The following is a 21574-nucleotide window of genomic DNA, read 5'->3' as shown; positions in this document are numbered from 1 at the left end:
TTTTCGGTGCAATTATTCACCATACACGAGTGGTGGCAGCTGCTCCTGGGCAATACATTGGAACGAAGGAAAGCGTCATTGAGATTTTGACAATGACAAAGTTTATTTAAAATATTTGTCCTCGACTTGTTCATTTCATGTCCTTTACATTTTCAATATCAGTGACATGCACAGCTTTGCTGGTATCGAACTGATATTGTTCTAAAGTTCGTGTGATACTTTCTTTAGTTACTAAACAGAAAAAAGAACATGGAAGCATTTATATCAGTTATGTCGGGTACAATTTTTGGGACATGCATGAAAAAATACATATTTTACTTGTCTTCACAGTGTGTAGCGTTCAAGAATTCGTTTGCAGCATGTTTAGCAATGGCAATGCAGTTATTATTCATACACCTGATCCCTCGACAAATTCACAACAAGGAGGCCTAGCTGCAACGTGAGCCCCCCGTCGAACAAAATTTCTGGCTACGCCACTGCACCGAGTGTTTCTATTTACGCACAAGCCCAGTGCGTCAGTACGCCTCGAGCGTCCATCGAATTGCTATCTCAGTACGAAAGAGACGAGGCGATCGAAATAATTTACGAGGTCACCGTTAGGGCGTCGCGGATATTACAATGTGTAAGCTCTAGAAATTAAAGACAAAAGGAAAGCAAGGGCAAACCCCCTCTATTATTTAGGTGTTGCCAGAAAATCTACAACGGGCGAAAACTTTCCTTATATTGAATTATACGAATATTAACAAGCAAAGCGATTCGCGAATTATAAGTGAGCGGAATGGCAAGAAAGACTGAATTATTGGAATTCGGCTGCAGTAAGTTTTCTGCATTGCTCTGTTTGAGAATAATGGAGGGAATCATAGACGGCGACCATCTTCCTAATATATCTGTCACGATGCGTTAGCCATAACCTTCGATTACTGGCTATATGCGAACTGTCCAGTGTTCCATTCACACGTCGACCGAGCTTCGTTAGGTACTGACGTTCTCATTTATCATCGCCGATCTAACGGTCGTGCAAGAATGACCGGAAGTGCGTTATCTCTAGGTCTTATGCTTCTAGAATGTTCCATACCACGCACGCATTTTTTGTTTTGCAGCCACACTCTGCAGTCGATTCGCGTCGTGTGCCACTACTTTTGCTAGGGTCCGTTTTTGCATCATCTTCCTCGCGACCGGCGGTGACCGAGTAGATTTTTTTGCGAATTCGCTAGAAAAGCTGTAGTCTTCCAACCACCCGTATTCGCACCGATTTCTCGTATTAGTGGTGCCAGTCCAGACCTTTTGCGGTCCAGTAAAGGGAAACAAATATGTCGTTGGTAGAAGCACTGATAAATGATCCCGTGGTGCTGTCGGTTATGTCTGAAGTGAGGAAAGCGAAAGGTGTTCACGTATACCTAGACGTAAGTATCTGACTTCGTGCGTTCTTTCACAGTGTGTTCATGTACGCTTCTTGTGGTGATGCGCCCTTGTGAATGTCCGCGATGCTTCTGGCGGCGCCAAAATCACATGTGTAATGCCTCGGAAACGGTCCTCTGAGCTACCTGTGATCGTTTGTCAACAAAGAGTAGTTTTCGATGACGAAAACTGGTCAAACAAGAGGCATCTGTGGAGCCAACGTCTCGACAAGGAGACCTGCCTTCGTCAGGGGCAAAATTGCATTCATTGGCCGCATTTGGATAAGTCATTCTCGCCCAATGCCAATATCGAGGGATAGAGTAAGCCGGTGCGTAAGATTGGGAGAGAAGCAGCAATGTTTATGTGAAAAGTGAGCGCGCCAGGCTGACAATGCCTGTTGCTGCCACCCTGCAAAAAGCTGGCGCATAATAACTAAGGGCACTTGACCCACATGAGTGGTTTGTTCCTAGTTATAATCGGAAATGAATTTTTCAGGGCAACCGTATTCTGCGGCATGTAGGACGCTTTTTCCTTTCTAAAAATGTTGGCGGTGCGTCTTATATGTGAAGCTTACCCTAGTGAACATACGAGATGCCGCATGGCTGTACTGATGGCAAAGGCGGATATGAAAGGAACATCGGTCTTGGCAGAGACATGCGCTTGACTAAAACCCCCCAATAATTAAAGGTAGCACCATCTCCGACATCCTCCCCTGCTTCGCCTCCTTGTCCAATGCAGCGCAGTACACGACACCACACGCTAATGCGAGCGGGGGGATTACTTTTCAGTTTGGAGCTTTGTTTCAGCTACTATTCATTTCCTGTCGCACGGGAATTGCATCCGGTTGCCTCATTTCAAGCCTGGGAAGAAGACGAAAAAGCGGTAGGAACGGAATTTCAGGGGACGGGGAATGTAAAATACGTGTGCTTCGGAGCCACGACAGGGATAGCGTTGGCGCACACGTTCGCGTCTCTTTGTATACGTGTTTTCGTGAGGGCGGTTTGCCAATCGTCGCAAGTAGCCGTGAAGAACGGCTGCGCCGAAGGGTTCACCGGGAATAGAAGCTACAGGTCTGTTTCGAGTACCGGAGACTGTAATTGCACATTTGTGCAGCTGCGTCATAGGGCTATAGCTACGTCGTAAGGCTTACGGAAGCGGTGACTGAAACCCGCTCAGCCATTCGGGCGTGCTGGCTTCGGCTCGGGCCTAAACAATAAACATGAATGTATTTTCTGGTGGCTGTGACTGTGTGCTCTGGCTGATAACTCTGTAGCATTCAGCAGTGCTCGCGCACGCTTGCACTGAGGAGCTACATCATTTATTTATTGGCGGATTGATTTCCTTTACCCTCAGAATCAAAGGGGCTTACTATTTTAGTTAGCCAGATGACGAATGGGGCTCGCGTGTAATGGCCGGAGCGTGATTTAAACTGAACAACTTCGTACACTTACTTGTACCGTCACATTATTTTCTCAGAATGCAAGTGGTCTTTTCGAGGGCTTAGCGCAACGTTTGCGGATACCGAAAGTATTTGCACTAAGTACTTAAGCAAATAACACTCTATTGCTTAGTAAATCACAGGCTCAATTTTATCAGGCGAGAAATGATCTTGAATACTCAACAAAAGCGGAAAACCACTACACAAATGAAAAATCATACACCATGAAAGCGAGTTCTCGCGGACAAAAATAATGAAAAAGTTCAGTAAGGTGATCGTAAATCCTGATCGAATGAGCAGCGTTTCCCTTCATTCATTCAACTAACTACCATTTCATGGATCCCATCGTTTTCGACTCAATCGGTATCAATGCAATAGTACAGAAATTAAAACCTAAAGCGTCATGGGGGGTAGACGAAATTAATACTATAATCTTACCAAACACAGTGGAGTACTGTCCAATCACACTAGAATGTATTTACTCGCAATCTTACAACTCTGGCACTTTACCGTATGATTGGAACATTGGCAAAGTAATCGCCATTCACAAAACTGGACCAACCCAAGATCCACAGAACTATAGACCTATTTCACTTACATCTGTACCATGTAAAGTTATGGAACATATATACACGCATCTAACTAATTTTCTTGAAAATAGGAACTTCTTCACAGTTCTGCAGCATGGATTCCGTAAAAACTTCTCCTGTGAAACTCAGCTTATCCTCTTCACTAATGGCCTACACACCGATTTAGATTCTGGTTTTTTAACAGAATGTATATTTCTTGGCCTTTCTAAAGCTTTTGACAAAGTGAACCATGCATTGATTCTTCATAAATTAAACGTTCTAAACACAGACCCCTCAGTAATTGACTGGATTCGCGCGTTTCTTACATCACGTGTTCGATTTGTTACCACTAACCACATTAACTCAACTTTCAGCTTCAGTTGACTTCGGTGTCCCGCAAGGGTCCACGCTCGGTCCTTTATTATTCCTAATTTATAATAATGACTTGCCCACTCGCGTTTCCTCGAACATTTGTGTATTTGCGGATGACTGCGTCTTGTATAATAAAATAACTGATTCCTCAGATATTCTAGTAATTCAGGAGGACCTTAATAACACAAATTAGTGGTGTCGTACATGGCACATGGAATTAAACATTAGAAAGTGTAAGACTATGAATATTTCTCCGAATAACCTGATCTGCCCCACCTATACGCTAAATAACATCCCACTAGAATGTGTAACGTCATATCGATATTTGGGAGTTCACATTGCCAGCAATCTATCCTGGAAAACTCATATTGATCACATAACTTCTAAGGCCACTCGTACACTGAGATACTTTCGTCGGAAAGTTTCTCTAGCACCATCATCGCTAAAACTCTTATTGCGCACAACTTACCTTCGTCCAGAGCTAGAGTACGCATCATCAGTATGGGCCACTGGTCATGACACCCTCATACAGTCTCTAGAGGCAATACAGAATCGATCAGCCCGTTTCATTCTCACCAATTACCAAAGAACTGCGAGTGTCACTAACATGAAAGCTCTCCTACACCTCCCACTGTTACCAACCAGCAGAAAACTATCTCGCATGTATTTTCCATAAAATCTACTACCACAACACATATGTACGTTCTATCTTTGTTCAACCGCAACCATACATTTCATCTCGCATTGACCACCACCAAAAGGTAAACATCCCGCACTGCAACACCGTCGGCTTTTCATATTCATTTCTTCCCCAAACGAGCAAAGATTGGAATAACTTACCCGCAATACTTACAAGCATAACTGACACCAGTAACTTTAAGACCACACTTCAAACTTTCATGTTATAAATTAATGTTGCGTTTGCTTGTTCTGTATAAGAACTGCTCTTATGCCATAACTTTAAGTTATGGCTTGTATTTTTATATGGTATGTTCTTTCCTTTCTTTTTTTTGTTACGCCATGTATTTTTGTCACGCTTACAAGTTTCTATTTATCATTCTTATTATTTTACCATGTTTTGCGATGTATTTGCCATGTTGCTGCCTTCCTTCCTCATTTTTCCATTTTCTTTTTATTAATTGTTGACTTCCACGTGTTTAGCTTTGACGCTTTCTTGGAACGTTTTTGCTTCTTTGTGCCTATTTTTTTCTGTAATGAACTATTGCGTGATTTGCCTCTGCATTTACTTTGACCCTCCTGCCCTCTGCAATGTAAAACCGTACTTTGATGGTGTAATAAATAAATAAAATAAATAGGCTTTCAAAGCTGAAACAAACATTTTTTGATTAAGCGTAATCGCGTGCAAGTCTGATTTACTCTATGATTATTCCAACAGTTTAATTGACGCTGTATAGTTTTCAATGGTTAAACACACAAGCTCTAAAATGCAAATTTCAGTTTTTACGTATAAGAGAATGTGCGCATGTTGCTCAATGAAGAAAAACTGCGTTGGCATGGCGAAGAACGAAGGAGCGCACGACATCCGCGGTAACATCGCGATGTGTGAAATCTCGGAAATAAATACCTCGGGTACATCGTATAACTTGGAAAGCCTTTACGTATGTCCTAAAGGCGCGAAGACGGACTGCCGGACTGTAGCGTAAAATGCGTTTAACGCGCAAGCATTCTTTGGCGAGTACCTCAATCCCATCACTCGAAAAGCGTAATGCCTTGTATCTGCGAAAAAATGCGTAATTTCCAAAGTTAAGGGGAAGCTTTAGCTGTGGCCCAACTCCGACGAGGTCTATTCAAATTCATGTAGAACACAAAAACGCTTTTTTTTCTGAAATAACCCCTTGACTTATTTTAATGAAATTTATTGCATTAGAGACAGAAAATTAAATTGTAGTGACTGTTTCAAGTGGAATTTCGATTTAGGGCGTGAATTTTGTGTAAATGATTCGAAAATTTGGAAGTTCGAGAAAATAGAAACACGAAGTTTACAAATTAATGGCTCTCCGTCAAGAATAAATATCGCGGTTCCGTAAACGGCATCTATTAGATAATATAAAGCGTAAAAAATTCAATCTGTCAAATTATATATTACGTGAATTTGTTACGTTGTATAGAAGGGTTCTGGAAAAGCTGTATTTAAACATTACTACATTTTTTTTAGATTGATGTGCAACATATCAATTTTGTCCGCCTTAAACGTACTACCAGGTGCAACTCATAGAATTATGATATCATATTTCATTGATGAGTAACGGAGTTGTAAACTTGATAGTTTTATTGTATGAAACTTTGGGGTAGTGGGCCAACTTAAATTTCGAGGTGGACCAACTTGAAATTTGGGGTGGGCCGACTGAAATTTGAGGGTAGGTCAACTTGGCACATGGAGGTGGCCCAATTGAAATTTGTGGGTGGGCGAACTTAATATTTGGGGCAACATAAATTTCGGGACTGGCAATTTGATATCTGCGGTGGGCCAACTTAGGTTTGGGGGTGGGTCAAATGAAATTTGGGGGTAGACCAGCTTGAAATTGGGCAGTGGGCAACGTGAAATGGGGGGGTAGGCCAACAAAAATTTGGGGGGGGGGGCGGCAACTTAAATTCGGGGCTTGTAGCCCACAAAAACATCAGGACACACACAGATGTGATATACATAGGCACTGTGTGTACCTTGTCTTTCTGTGTCTTTGTGTGCTATAAGCCTCATCGTGCCATTCCAACATGCCCAAAATGCCGTGTTATTAAATTTGAGGATGGGCCCATTTGAAATCTGGGCATGGGTCAAATTAAGGCTATGAGTGGGCGAATTTGAATTTTTTGGGGCAGTGAGCCAACTTAAAATTTGAGGGTGGGTGATGTGAAATTTGGTAGGCCAACTGAAATGAGGGGTGGGCTGACTTGAAATTTGGGGCTAGGGCAACTTGAAATGTGGGGGTGGCCCAACTGAAATTTGGCAGTGAGCCAACTTTAAAAAAATTGGGGACAACTTGAATTTTGGGAAAGGCCAACTTGCAATCTAGGGGTGGGCCAACTTAAGTTTGGGGGTGGACCAATTTGAAATTTTGGGGTAGTGGGCCAACTGTAATTTGAGAGTGGGCTAACTTAAATTTGGAGGTAGACCAACTTGAAATTTGGGGTGGACCAACTTAAACTTGGGGGTATGCCAACTTAAATTTGGGGAGGGCCAACATGACATGTAGAGTGTTCCCAACTGAATTTGTAGGTCGGCCAACTTAAAATTTGGGGGCAACTTAAATTTTGGGATTGGCAATCTGATATCTAGGGTGGCCCAACTTAAGTTTGTGGGTAGGCAACTTGAAATGGGGGATAGACCAACTGGAATTTGGGGGTGGGACAACTTAAAGTTTGGGGGCCACTGAAATCTGGGGCTTGTAGCACACAAAAACACCAGGACACACACAGACATGATATTCATAAGTGCTGTGTGTACCATGTTTATCTGTGTCCTTGTGTGCTATAAGGCTTATCGTACAATTCCAGCATGCCCTAAATGCTGCTATTAAATTTGAGGATAGGCCAAATTGAAATCTCGGCATGGGCCAACTTAAGGTTTGGAGTGGGCGAACTTGAAATTTTGGGGTGGTGGGCCAATTTCGGGGTGGTGGGCCAATTTCAAGTTTGAGGGTGGGCCAACTGAAGTTTGGTAGGCCAACTAAAATTTAAAATTAAATTAAGGGGATTTCCGTGCCAAAACTACTTTCTACTTATGAGGCACGCCGTAGTGGGGGACTCAGGAAATTTCGACTACCTGGGTTCTTTAACGTGCACCTAAAACTAAGTACACGGGTGTTTTCTCGTTTCGCCCCAATGGAAATGCAGCAGCCGTGGCCGGGATTCGATCCCGCGACCTCATGCTTAGCAGACCAACACCATAGCCACTGAGCAACCACTGCCGGTGCGAACTAAAATTTGCGGGCGGGCCAAGTTGAAATGTGGGACAACTTCAATTTTGGGATGGGCCAACATTATATTTGGGGGTGGGCGAACAAAGGTTTGGAGGTGGGCCAGCTTGAAATATTGGGGTAGTTGGTTAATAATGTCGTGCTTAACGCAAACATGTTATCAATCATTTGTACCTCGCACCTCAAAGGACTGGAACCACTTTCCGGGATCAGTCATGTCCACTGCTCACTATTCCCTTCCATAATGTTTGTAACACAAGTGTATTGTAATGTAACTAACCAAGTACGTAATTACATTTGTTATCGGTCAATCCCTTGAATTTTTATTGCTTCCTGCTGTTATCTCATCTTTTTAGCTAGCATTGTATTAACAGAAGAAAAACCTGTATCGTGTTTTTTCTCCCATATGTTCTACTCCCCTCTGTATGCCTCTGGCCTTGAGGGTAATACTAATAAATAGATAAATAAATAAACTAAAATGCGACGTTTGGCCAACTTAAAATTTGGGGTGGGCCACCCTAAATTTGGACTGGGGCCAACTTGAAATTTGGGGTGGGCCAGCTGAAATTTAGGAATGCGCCAACTTAAAAGTTGGGGGCAACCTAAATTTTTGCATGGGCCAATCTGGAAATCTGGGGTGAGCCAGCTTAAATTTGGGGATGGGCGAAGTAAAATTTAGGAGTGGACCAACTTGAAATTAGAGAGTGGTTTAACTTGAAATGTGGGGGTGACCCAACTAAAATTTGGGGGTGGACCAAATTAAAATTTGGTAGGGGTGGCCTAAATTTGGGCCTTGTAGTGCGCAAAAAGACAAGGACACAGAAAGACGTGATCCACACAAGCCCTGTGCATACAACGTCTTCCTGTGTTCTTATCTTTTCGTGCACTATAAGCCTCATCCTGCCATACCAACATGCTGCGTTATTAAATCTGGGGATGGGCCACCCTAAAATCTGGGGGGTGGGCCAACTGAAGTTTGAGGGTGGGCCAACTTAGATTTGGAGGTGGGCCAATTTAAGATTTGGGGAGGGGGGGGCTAACTGAAATTTGGCGAGTGCGCTTACTGCAATATTGAGGTGAGTGGATTTAAAATTTCAATATGGTCCAACCTAAATTTGGGTATAGGCCAAGTGTAGTTTGGGGGTGGGCCACTTTGAAATTTTGGGGTGGTGGACCAACTGAAGTTTGAGGGTGGGCCAAATTGAAATTGGAGAGTGGGCCAACTTGCCAACTTGAAATTTGGGGCAGGCCAACTGAAATTTGGGGGTGGGCCAACATGAAACTGCGAGTGGGCCGAACTAAATTTGGAGATGCGCCAACTGCAAGTTGAAGGTGGGTAAATTTGAAATTTGAATGTGGTCCACCTTAAATTTGGGCGTGGGCCAAGTGAAGTTCGGGGGCGGGCCACTTAAGTTTCGGTGTTGGCCAACGTGAAATTTGGGAGTGGGCCAACTTAAATTTGGGGGTAGGCCAAGTGAAAGATGGTGGTATGCTTACGTATACTTCGACAAGTCCAGCTAGTTTCTGTATTTTTTTCTCCATTGAAGTGATTACAGCAACCATAGGCACAGCAACTCATGACGAAGAGTAGAAACAACGCCAAGGGAGCGTGCGTTCTTAACGACGTGGTTGACAGAAGTTCCCCTCACGATATAAACCACATAATGCGTACAGTACGTAGGAGCATTTTCATTGATTTGCTACAGGAAGACACTTTTGGAAGTGCCGGAGATACTTCCGAAAGCGCGTGCTTTTTTTTCGGATGAAAAAACAGCAAAATGAAAAAGCGCGCGCTTTCACGTGACAACGGCGGTCCAATCGGAAAGGAGAGACGGGCGTCGGAGGCCGTAGGTAAGGGAGAAAGTTGAAGAGTCCACGCGGCGGCGGAAAAGTTCAAAGGATAGCGCTACTTTCAAACATTGAGGGACATTAGCGCTTGACAGAGACAGCGCGCCATCTTGCGGAATGTAATGTATATTAACACTAACGTAGTTAGCCGAAATGGCAGCAGAGGGTTACACTAGGGAACACGCGATAGGTGCTATCGGTTAGGGCGGACGTTGTTTTCACGACTCGTCCGTCTAGGGCAGGGCTTCTGCACGGCCATCTTCGGTGACGTCACACTTCCCGTGCGCGGCAGCCTTGTTTTTTGTTTGATTGTCTTGCGACACGCATTTCCCGGGCACGTGTTCGCGCCTATGCTCGTTTGCTTTGCTCCACGTGTGATCGGCTTTAATTATTTAGTGCAAATGGCATTGGCGTGTCTACAATGAACGATACCGTTCATGTTCAAACACTCATTCTTACAAGAAACTTGAAAGACTTAGAACATAGCGATGGCATCTAGTCATCATCATCATCAGCCTGGTTACGCCCACTGCAGGGCAAAGGCCTCTCCCATACTACTCCAACAACCCCGGTCATGTACTAATTGTGGCCATGCCGTCCCTGCAAACTTCTTAATCTCATCCGCCCACCTAACATTCTGCCGCCCCCTGCTACGCTTCCCTTCCCTTGGGATCCAGTCCGTAACCCTTAATGACCATCGGTTATCCTCCCTCCTCATTACATGTCCTGCCCATGCCCATTTCTTTTTCTTGATTTCAACTAAGATGTCATTAACTCGAGTTTGTTCCCTCACCCAATCTGCTCTTTTCTTATCCCTTAACGTTACACCTATCATTCTTCTTTCCATAGCTCGTTGCGTCGTCCTCAATTTGAGTAGAACCCTTTTCGTAAGCCTCCAGGTTTCTGCCCCGTAGGTGAGTACTGGTAAGACGCAGCTATTATACACTTTCCTCTTGAGGGATAATGGCAACCTGCTGTTCATGATCTGAGAATGCCTGCCAAACGCACCCCAGCCCATTCTTATTCTTCTGATTATTTCTGTCTCATGATCCGGATCTGCCGTCACTACCTGCCCTAAGTAGATGTATTCCCTTACTACTTCCAGTGCCTCGCTGCCTATTGTAAATTGCTGTTTTCTTCCGAGACTGTTAAACATTACTTTAGTTTTCTGCAGATTAATTTTTAAACCCACTCTTCTGCTTTGCCTCTCCAGGTCAGTGAGCATGCATTGTAATTGGTCCCCTGAGTTACTAAGCAAGGCAATATCATCAGCGAATCGCAAGTTACTAAGGTATTCTCCGTTAACTTTTATCCCCAATTCTTCCCAATCCAATTCAGAGACCTGGCATCTAGTCTCCCTTCTTAAAGTTGAACGACGAGTTGAAATGGCTAGGGCGATCACTGACTGCTGCGAACGTGCAGCTGGTGGTTCGTACGCCACGAAGTGAATCGCGTAAATGCACTAATCGGTGATGTGACTCATACCGCTGTCAAGTGGGCACTTTCGATCGTGGACTACCTCGATCCAAATAGAACTAAATTCGGACCGACTGCTGCTACGCAGTCACTTTCACTCGCGTATTTGGCTTTGACCGTCATTATTCCAAATATGATCTAAACGTTTGATTCGGATTAACCGGAATCTGTAATGAAATTTGAGAAGCCTGAAGGCTGTGAACACTGTTGTTTTCGATGTGGAATGTTCGCACTAGCTGCGCGTGGCTAGGCGTGCATGCTTGTGGAGATGGGGCGAATAATTTGGGCAAAGGCAGTGGTAAAGGGGGCATGACATCCAATTTTCGATCATAATCAGTATTGTGCGAGATAATCTTTGTGCGTTCAAGAACACGTAGGCAAAATTTTAGCGCATTTGAGCCAGCATTTAATTTGTAATTGCATTTTTTTTATATTACACTCGAATGGGGGCATAATAGCGGGGCAACACTGGCACGCTCCCGAGCCGTGACATCACAGGCTGCATGCCTGCCGAGCGAGCATCTATATTGTATATTCCCGCGAAGAATATGTGCGTCAGCTGGGCGCGAACGCGGGAAACTTCTGCATTGTTCAATTTGACATTGGAATTGTTCACTTGTAGCGCCTGAAACAATGCCACCGTGGCGCCTATGGATCGCTGTTGGGTGCTAGAGCGAACGGAGCAAGGAGTTCTCCGTATCGTACTTCAGCTTTCCCAAGGAGCCGCTCAAACATGAGGCTTGGAAGATTAATGTGGGCAGGAAGGACTGGCAATTATCTGACACTTTTGTTTTGTTCTCAGATAACTTCACGCCAGGCAGCTACAACGACGATTTGCGCCTGCTCACCGAGTTTGGGATAACCGTGAAAAAGCTGAGACTGCGGCCAGACGCGGTGCCGACCGTGTTCGCGCACCGACCCATCCAGCAGGCAGCGCCTCGGCCGAACGTTAGCTTTGCTATTTGTTTTGTGGATATCGGTTGCAATAAAGCAAGTTCAAGTGAAGGTTCAGGCAAAGCGTACATCGCGCCAAATCCTTGCGCCACGGACGCATGTGTGTGGACATTTATTTACATATGCTGCACATGCAACTACAGTGGGAAAAAATCAACTGGTGGGAACGCGCGGCAGCTGAAAAAAAAAATGGCTGTGGCTTAGGTAAGGTTAAGCCCAGGATGCGAAGCATACTAGCCTTTATTTTAGTTGTTGAACCACTGTTTAGACTGGTGAACTGCTGTTGCTTGGCTATATTTGGTTCGGCTAGACGAAGAAACAACTCATGCATTACTTCTTCGCCTTCAAGAGTGGAACGCGACAGCGTTCCCGTCGACCCGCCAAGGGGTGTAAGACAATGGGCTACAGGGCAGCGACTACGCGCCCCGCATTGGACGCGGTGAGCGTCGAGCAAAGCAGCGTTCGGCGCGGCAACGAAATGTGCGCCTGAGCAAGAGACGCACGCCTTAGAAACAGCGCGTTTCTAAGGCAACACCGCATTCACTAGAGGCGCTTTTGTACCGCTTTGAAGCGTTGTACTCGTGGCTCAGTGGTAGCGTCTCCGTCCCACACTCCGGAGACCCTGGTTCGATTCCCACCCAGCCCGTCTTGCAAGAGTTGAGCCAAAGCCACTTCTCCTCTGTCGTGACGTCACGGTGTCACGTGATTTCATGGTCACCGCCGCGCCTGAGGAGCTGGGTTGAGCCCTCGTAATATGCTTCGCATAAAACATCGTAGTTTCGTTGAGTACGGATCCAAGGGGAATGAATGCCGGCTAACAATCTACGCACGTAACAATTTGAACTGTGCGATGGAGCACCAGACTTTCGCATTCCGTGAACGGATGGCTAAGCAGTGCTCAACGCATGAAATATCAAGAGTGCAGAAAGGCATCAGCAGGATTTAGCGCAACGCCAATGTCGCCATCTATGTTGACCCCGCTTACTACGCGGTCTGCGTACATGGCCTCTAACATTTGCCCAATGCGTCCGAATCTCGGAGGCTGTGTTTCGTCACTTCAGCTGGTGGCGATGAGGTCGAAGTCAAAATGGCGCGACGTATACTGCACCATCGCTGCATGTGCTGCTCAAAGATTCCTCGCTTGCTTCATCACGCGAAGTTGGCAGTCTCGCAGACATGGCAAGCGATATCTGGAGCAAATACGGCCAGAAACGGCAGCTATGCCCGACCTCACATGGCACGGTGGCCGATTTTGTAGCATGCGATGGCTCGGTTCCATGCAGCGCATGACGTCATACATGGCTTGGCAATATTGCGGTGGACGCCGGGGGGCGGGGCTTAGAGCCAGCTGGTCCTAGCTCATATTTTGGACAGATATGTGCTTTCATTGGCCAGTTTTCATGCGTGTATAGCCATAATAAACCCTCTGCTACAATTTCTCGGGGGGAGACCACAAATTGTTGGGTGACCATGCCATGCCCCCCCACTTTGATAATACCGTGTGGGGCGGTGTAATTTTGTTCGCTTGTCATTTATAATTTTCATGCTATAGAAACGAAATAATTTCACATTGTTATCTCAAGCAAATACACGCTTCTCTTTTGACGGGTAAATCGATGACATAATCATTTAAGCAACTTTTGTTTTTTACCGCTGCAGCTGGTTTACCTTTAGAAAATCAGTTACTGCAACAGAGAACTGCCGGTTCCGTATGGACGATGAAGTAATCGTTGCAGGGCACTTCGAGTACACTTTGCATCGGAAAGAATAAATTAATTTGCGGCTTACAGAGGATGCACTTAACCACGTCACAACAATATCAATACACACCGAGGCTGTTTAGCAGCCGCGCAAAAGAAAAAGCAGTGAGATCCTTTTACACAAAATGACTGCATCCAAGTGCCTTCTAGGAATGGGCGCCTTTTTAGTGCATTACGGAGGGGTTATCAAAAAGTTGTTGCTTCCCCTCATCTAATAGTAAACACACATAAAAAAAAAAACGCGCTTGTCTGTTCCCGAAGCGTCTGACGGAGGGACGAATAGCAGAGTGCATCGAAGCACCCTAAAAATGGTCTTTGAATAACGCCATCTAGGAGAAACGAGAAGAAAGGGGGTTAACCGAGGGGCCCGATTTTTATTAGTCATATCATGAGAAGCCAACACTGACACCAAGCACAACATAGGGGAAATTACTTGTGCTTAATAAATGGAATGAAGAAACGATAAATTATTGGAAATTAAAGTGGATGAAAAAACAACTAGCCGCAGGTGCGAACCGAACCCACAACCTTCGCGAAATGCGAAGCCTGTTTTTGTCGACCACACGTCCAGTTCGACAAACTGAAATTACGCCTGCTGGTGAAAACATCTCTAATAGTTCAGGCGGTGTCATGTTCACATCGACGCCACGGACAAGCCAATGCGCTCACCGGATTGGGAGTAAACAGCGAACACTTCAAAATATCTTGTACACAGGAATGATCTGCGGAAAAGCAGCGAATACCTCCTTTGCTAAACTGGCGGACCTCAGTGGTGTTCTGGAAATGGGACGTCGCCGATCGCAATGCCACCTGAATCACTTTTGGATTCTTCATCCACATGACGCCGTCATTGGTTGAGAGAAGGGCTAGACGAACTGATTTGATGCCGTTGCGTAGAAACAGATCCACAGTTAACTCCTGCAGAGGAATAGAAGCGAACCAAGGGAAAGCATCTGGCTTTGGTGAAGAAAATGGCATCTGCGTGGTCTGATGAGCACTACCTAAATAATAATGACACTTGCAAAACAGTTGACCAGCGATGAAAAAAAAAACAGCTACTCAATCCTTGGCCAAAACTCTGAGAGCCGAAAACAGCTCAGAAAGGGCCGACGGAGAAGAGCTTCGCAGCCATCAGGGCTCCAAGATGGCGCGTAGACGCCGGGTGGAGTGAAAAACGTAGAGCCTGGATTTCTTCTTCCAACCAACTTCTTCTTCGTCCTTTGTTGAAAAGCCCCACACTTCTTGCGTTTGTAATGTTGTTCGTACATTTAGAAATACATTTCCGCCATAAATACTGCCAAAATTAAAATTATATTATGGGGTTTTACGTGCCAAAACCAGTTTCTGATTATGAGGCACGCCGTAGTGGAGGACTCCGGAAATTTCGACCACCTGGGGTTCTTTAACGTGCACCTAAATGTAAGTACACGGGTGTTCTCGCATTTCGCCCCCATCGAAATGCGGCCGCCGTGGCCGGGATTCGATCCCGCGACCTCGTGCTCAGCAGCCTAACACCATAGCCACTGAGCAACCACGGCGGGTAAATACTGCCAAACACAAATGTTTTACGCACATAGGGTGTCCCCATTATCCTTAATTTAATTGATATTCTAGAAGCTATGCGAAACAGGGTCAGTCGATTTAGTTCAACTAATTACAGTTTACAATCGAGAATAACAAAAATTAAACTGAATGCTTCTCTTCGGCCATTAACCGTCCGTCGTGACACTGCCATATTATCACTATTTCACAAATTTGTTCGCACTAGTAGGCGTCCTAATCTGCTCTTTTGAAGCTTTCCCATCGGTCATAACGCATATTGCACAAAAACGTCTGCTTCGCACGCCTTTATGGAAATGCCGATGCCTCTAACTCATCGGCCATACCAGGAGCTATCCCAATGATTTTCCAGACCACATCGCGCCTGAGCGTAACGCCTTTATATACCTTGATTGCCTTAACGACTATTTCTCAACTAAAAATTGTTACGTCTTCGTACCACTTTCTTTTCTCTTTAATAATACTAGCGTAACATTTATATAGCTCTGACTCACGTTTTACTTTTCGCTGTCATCACTGATGAAATATCTGCTTTCTTTTCTGGCTGTTTACCATTGTTTTAGGAAGCTTTTTCTCTCATTAATGTCGTTGTGTATTTTGCGTCAGATGATCGTATTGACTTGTCTGTATGTGTCTCTTTTAACGACACGCTTGCTTGTAGTTGCAAAGCTGCTCCTCGCTTTGCCTTTAATGTGAAGTGTATATATATATTCTCAAAACAAATAATATTAATACTAACTTTAGTTTCATTTTTCACGTAGGCTCAAGGCATAAGTACTAACACCATTTGTACTTGCATGTTCGCTGTTTATGTTAAATGTTTACTGTTACGTCAGTCGATGATACTGAACCTAGATTATTACGTTGCTCACATTACGTGTTTTCAATCATGATGCTATTGCGGGAAGGCTGGACTCGGTCTTCCGGGTCTCGAAATCCTGGGACGCGGCGGGAAGAGATAAGCACCGCAGCCACGGTTCATTTAGGCCGGCCAGCCACGGTGAGGCGGGATATCGGGAACGGCCATCACCGCGGCCGTTCAGGTCGAGCGCGCTATCGCGTTCTACTCTGGCGCTCTCTGCGCGTCAGCCCGTAAGCTTCTCCGGTCGCCTTCGGTGGAGGCGATAGTCGCGCCGCTGAAGGGCCCGCCTCCTAGTGTGGAGCGCGACTGAAATAAAATCCAATGGTCAAGGTCAGGGAAAGTGCGCAGATGGTGTCGCTCTTGGTAGTGTCGGGTTCACGCAATCCGGGAGAGATGCACCAGGCAGCACCGGCAGCGTAGGTTGTGAGCGAGGCGCAGCCACAGTGATACCGTAGTGCGAAATCGTGACCTGCCGCAGGTTCTCGTAGACCTCTGGGCCTGTGGAAGTCAGAGCCCAAAACGTAGACCGTCTAGCGGCTCGAGACTTACGTGGAGATAGCGCGAGTGTTGGTCACTCATGTTGCTGGCGAAGAAGTGATTCTCGAGCTGAAAAAAAAAAAGATGGCAGAGCTCCTCTTGGAAACTTCGGTAGGTCATGCATCCGCGGCAGGCGTGAACACAGAACATCGGAAGGCTCGCCTTCTCCTGCTTGCGGTGAAATCTCGAATGCCGATAGCATCAGGGTTGTGGTGGTCATTGAATGCATCGCGAAGGTTGTGCTTGTGGCGTCACCGTGCCTGCGAGTGTGAAATTTACGCCTTGTGGAGCCTCTGTATCGGTGGGCAATGAGGTGCTCCCAAGGCGGATAGCTTGCGGGAACGTCCAAGGAAGGAGATCGGCGGTCCTTGGAATAGCCGAAAGCGCTTGTGTTTGCCTCAATGAATTCCTTGGAAAGAGTCATCACGCAGCTGCCTTTGAGCTGTGAAGGAGGCTCCCGAATAGAAGTCGGATGTTGGGGCCGGCACGTGCTGACGATCGGCGCGGGTGGAGGCGCAGGCGGCGTGGGACGACAAGACGTGGGATGACGCGACTGTTGAAATGGCGAGAGCGGTTGTGACTGAGCTTGAGGCAGCGTAGTGAGCAAGGGTGGCTGCCCGCAAGTCCTCGCATAAGTCGGGACCGGATGGTGACAGCTAGAGCCCAGAACGCAGCCGGGGCCTGAAACCTTCTTGAGAAGGAAATGGCTGTCCATTGGCTGTCCAGCTGCATGAACCAGATGTCCAGCATGTCGATATAGAATTATCGGACAACCTGCAATAGCGGCATGTCTGCCAGTCCGCGTGAGGCCACGTGCCTACTCGCCTTGGTAGAGTAGGTGCGCTGACGCTGGCATGGCTGGGCTCGGTCACCCGGTGTCCCCAAATTTGTGTGAGGCGGCGCGAGGAGGTAGCCACCGCAGCCACGGTTTATTGAGGCCGGCCAGCCACGGTGCAGCGGGATTTTGGCCGTTCAGGTCCAGCGCGCTAGCGTGTTCTATTTCGTGATACCTGCACGTGAACTCATTTTCTTCGCCTGCTTAAGATGCGGTAGTCGCGCCGCAACACTGTGCGTACATTTCACGCATCGCCCCCTCCCCCTTACTCTATGCCCCACTTGCGCTCTGTGATGTATATTTACATAAAAAAAATAAAATGAAAGATCTTTTTTTTGCTGCACGTAGGGGAGGATGGCTACGAGAGAGCAGATTATTTACTTAGTTTTGAAAGTGTAAAACCATCTGTGAAAATAAATGTTTCACTATCACTTTGAACAAGAAGCTCATGTGGTAGCTGTCACTTTAAGCGACGACTTTATTGCTAGTGTCGAAAAAAAAGCCTCAATATAGCTCATGGTGTTCACCAACGCATACGACAGCAGTGGCGTCCGTGGTGTAGTTTAAAAGAATGCAGGCTTGCTGAAAGGTTTGTTTGAAGGTCCGACGCGATGTCTACATATAGCGGGCAAGTTAGGATCAACAGCATCGCTCGTAGCTCAACATACCTCCTCCTCTTTCTTGATCAGGAACCCGATCCGGAGGCTCTCAAAAACCTGAAGTTGACGACGCCAATTGACGACCTGGATAAATCGGGAACCGCGAGGGTTCGCTACACTGCTCTTGTTCAAGCTACAAAGGACGAACCAGTGTAAGTGCATAACATTCTCCCAGAAAAAACCGTATTTCAGCAATGAAGGTGTTACAGTAAAGAATATACTGATAGTCAGGTTGGTTGTGCGCAGGGTTATTTCTAGCTCATTTGACAAGAGAAAAGAAGTAGACAAGACCGCGCCCTCAGTAGTGTAATATACAGGGTGTTCAAAATTATTCTTTATGGTTTTTCCTTTAATTTAGGCACTGGGAAGCATGCGATGACCACCTGTGCAAATAAAATAAGCTGTGTGGCCAGGGGTACGCAAGGAGAGATTATAATTATTGCTGTAAACAGCTCAAATAACTAATATTGAACAATTAACTTTTTGTCGACTGAAGTAAGTGGGTATGTTTGTACTGATAAGTTAGAGGCAAACGCGTTTCAACACCGTATCAGGTGGAAGAATTCTTCTAGCATGTCTGTGCTATGACATTTGCGACTCCAAATTTCAATTGTCGTTAGCGTGGTTGCGCATGCAAGAGAATTAGGATTGGGGCAAAGCTCCTCCGTGATGTCACGTGGCGGTTGCGTGCGGCGTTTAGTCTGACAATCGGGCGGAGGCATTTGCAAAGGTGATAACTGTCCCCCTTCTCCTCTCGCCTGACGAAATAAACAAGTCCAAGAACCCGGAACCACTGTCGCAATACGCGACCGTGCAGCCTGTAATGGTGGTGGCAGCTGCAATGTCGAGATAATGGCGCGAGCAGAGAAGTCGGAGGGCAGTGCGCGTGCGTAATGGTGACTAGACGAGCGGCGATGGTCCTTGCCTCGGCTAGGCAAATAAAGTGACTGCTGATTTGGGAGTATTGCAAGTTTCATTGAAATCAAGAGCAACAACTTCACGGCACACCGCACTGTCTTATCTTGATTTCGCCAGACGAGAGGACCAGGGGAACAGTTATCATCTTTGCAGATGCCTCCGCCCTGCTGTCCGACTAAACGCCGCAGGCAACAGCCGCGTCAGATAAGGAAGGAAGTTTGCGCCGATCCTCACTCTCGTGCGTGCGTGATCATGCGAACGACAATTAAAAATTGGAGTCGGATATCGCGGAGCACAGACACGCTAGAAGAATTCTTCCAACTGATACTGCGTAGAAACACGACTGCCTCTAAAGGGCCGTTTATAGTCCGACGTAACGCACGCGCGCGCGCGCGCGCGCGCACGCTACGTCACGTCGGCGAAAACGACACCTCTATAGTCGGGCGCACCGGCGCAGCTAACGCAACCGGCGGCTTCCAACGCGCCCCGACGGGCCCGGCGCCGATATGGCTCCGGAGCCATTCGCGCGTCGAAGTCGGTGGAACTCTCCCACCACAATGCATTGCGCGCGAAGAAAAAGGCGCCAACACAACTCCGCAGACGGCTTTTGCGGACGGCGCGCGACTTGGCGAACCTTCTGCGCATGCTCCGAAGATAGCAGCCTATGGCGCGCGCGTTGAAGTATAGAGGGGATGGCATCTCGGCTGGCGCAGCGCAACCGACGTAGCGTGACTGATCGCGAACGACGCTCGCCCGCGCGCCGATAACGTCGGACTATAAACGGGCCTTAACTTTTTTCATACAAACATTACCACTTACGGTAGTCAACAAAAAGTAGATTATTCAGGTTTAGCTGATTGGGCTGCTGAAAGCGATACTTATCATCTCACTTTGTGTACCCCTGGCCACATAACTCATTTGCACAGGTAGTCTTCGCGTGCGTCTCATTGACTAGATTTAAGAAAACCATAAAGCTGAATAACGTATTCGTGGCGAAAGATGAAACACGATAGGCCCATTTCATAGTTCGTAAGTGCCGCACCCAGTGGAATTCGCCCTGTTTCAGGTATCAGACACGGGGCCAGTTCCTTTTAGAGGCGGTGGCTCAAGCATTTGAACCTATCAGGACGCTATCACCCCAGCCACAACAATGATGCCCCGTGAATATCTGATGGACATCCACCGCACCGACATGGATATCCTAGGGATGGGTAGAATATGTCCCGCGGACCGGCACACGATTGTTCAGCCGCACTTTCGTTCTTGTGCGGACATCCCTTGCATGTCGGTGAGGAAAGTCACTGGGAGATGCTGCGAGCATTTTACGGACGTAGGCGGTGGCCTTTTGCGCAGTGTTTGCCATACCGTCTAGCTATTGCGTTCGCAGCAAACGCATCACGACCATTACGTGCGCACGTTAAGCGCGCACGCGCACATGCGGAAGCGCAGTAGACTGCTCATTCTTATAAGATTTGCGTCACGCGCAAGTGGCTCATCAAAGCAGCTAAACTTTTCAAAGCAAATTCCCCCCCCCCCCCCGAAATTCGCAAAGTATAAGGTACACACGAGCTGCTCCCATGAGAGCTTCGGATTGTAATTCGAAAATGCGAGAAAGCATAATTCTGTTTCGAGGAAGATCACGGACTAAGTTTTTTGGAGGAAAAATATTCACGTGTATGCCGAAAAAAGTTCTTGTGCGATATCTTTGGGACGTCCGTTGTAGGATATCCAACACTGTTCGTCCGGCAGATGTTCTATTTGTCTCCAAAATGGTGCACAGACCTTCGGACATAAAGACCTACGAAAAAAGGGAAGGCAGAAGAAACGAAAACGCGCGTCAATATCTGCTTCTCTTCGTATCTGCATGATTAAGGTCGAAAATTTGCTTCAATTTTGTGGATGTCACCACCAGTCGACGCCTGAAGTTACAAGGATTACGCCGATACCAAGTTTTCAACGGTGGGTGGACATTTTCCCAATCGTTCGAAGACTTTTCTGTGCGACCTCTCCCCGGCAAAGGCTCGGCGGGCGATTTCAGCGCGGCTCCGCACTCTCAAGCCACGATGTTTACGGCTATGCAAATCACTGTTGAGGGTGAAGATATCTCTCCCGACGAAGTCAGTGAAAGCGCTAGGTGGACCACGGCATTACACAAGCGAAAACCCATCAGCCAGGACCCGCTCGGGCAGGGCGGCCGAGTCACCGACACGCCACGTGGTGGGAATAAAAGCCAGGCTCCGGCGAGTGTCAAGACATGGCTAACCACTGCTGTTCGAGTCATAATCCGTCCCCGTGGAGGACTGGACATCAAGAAGATGGGCCTCCTCAGAGTTGCCCAGGCCCTCACTGCCGCCGCTAGACTCACGGAGGTGGATATGGCGGAAGATATCATATGTTCGAACATGGTGCAAAACATATTGGTGGCAAGCACGCCATTAAAGCGCAACGCCATG

The 21574-nt window shown here is 46.7% G+C and overlaps 1 protein-coding gene across 1 annotated transcript in view; it reads left to right on the top strand.

Annotated features, from left to right (window-relative positions):
• Nucleotides 1-1078: 1078 nt before the first annotated feature.
• The window catches only part of LOC135905246 (uncharacterized), a 100713-nt gene continuing 80217 nt past the window's right edge, over nucleotides 1079-21574 (top strand). The window contains exons 1-2 of the mRNA XM_065436254.1: nucleotides 1079-1403; nucleotides 18234-18355. Coding sequence (XP_065292326.1) covers nucleotides 1311-1403; nucleotides 18234-18355 — 215 coding nt within the window. The 5' untranslated portion in view covers nucleotides 1079-1310. The remainder of the gene's footprint in view (nucleotides 1404-18233; nucleotides 18356-21574) is intronic.

Source organism: Dermacentor albipictus, chromosome 8 (genome assembly GCF_038994185.2).
Source record: "Dermacentor albipictus isolate Rhodes 1998 colony chromosome 8, USDA_Dalb.pri_finalv2, whole genome shotgun sequence".
Taxonomy (NCBI): domain Eukaryota; kingdom Metazoa; phylum Arthropoda; class Arachnida; order Ixodida; family Ixodidae; genus Dermacentor; species Dermacentor albipictus.
Note: the sequence above shows the minus strand (reverse complement) of the source record. Positions and strands in the feature narration are given on the sequence as shown.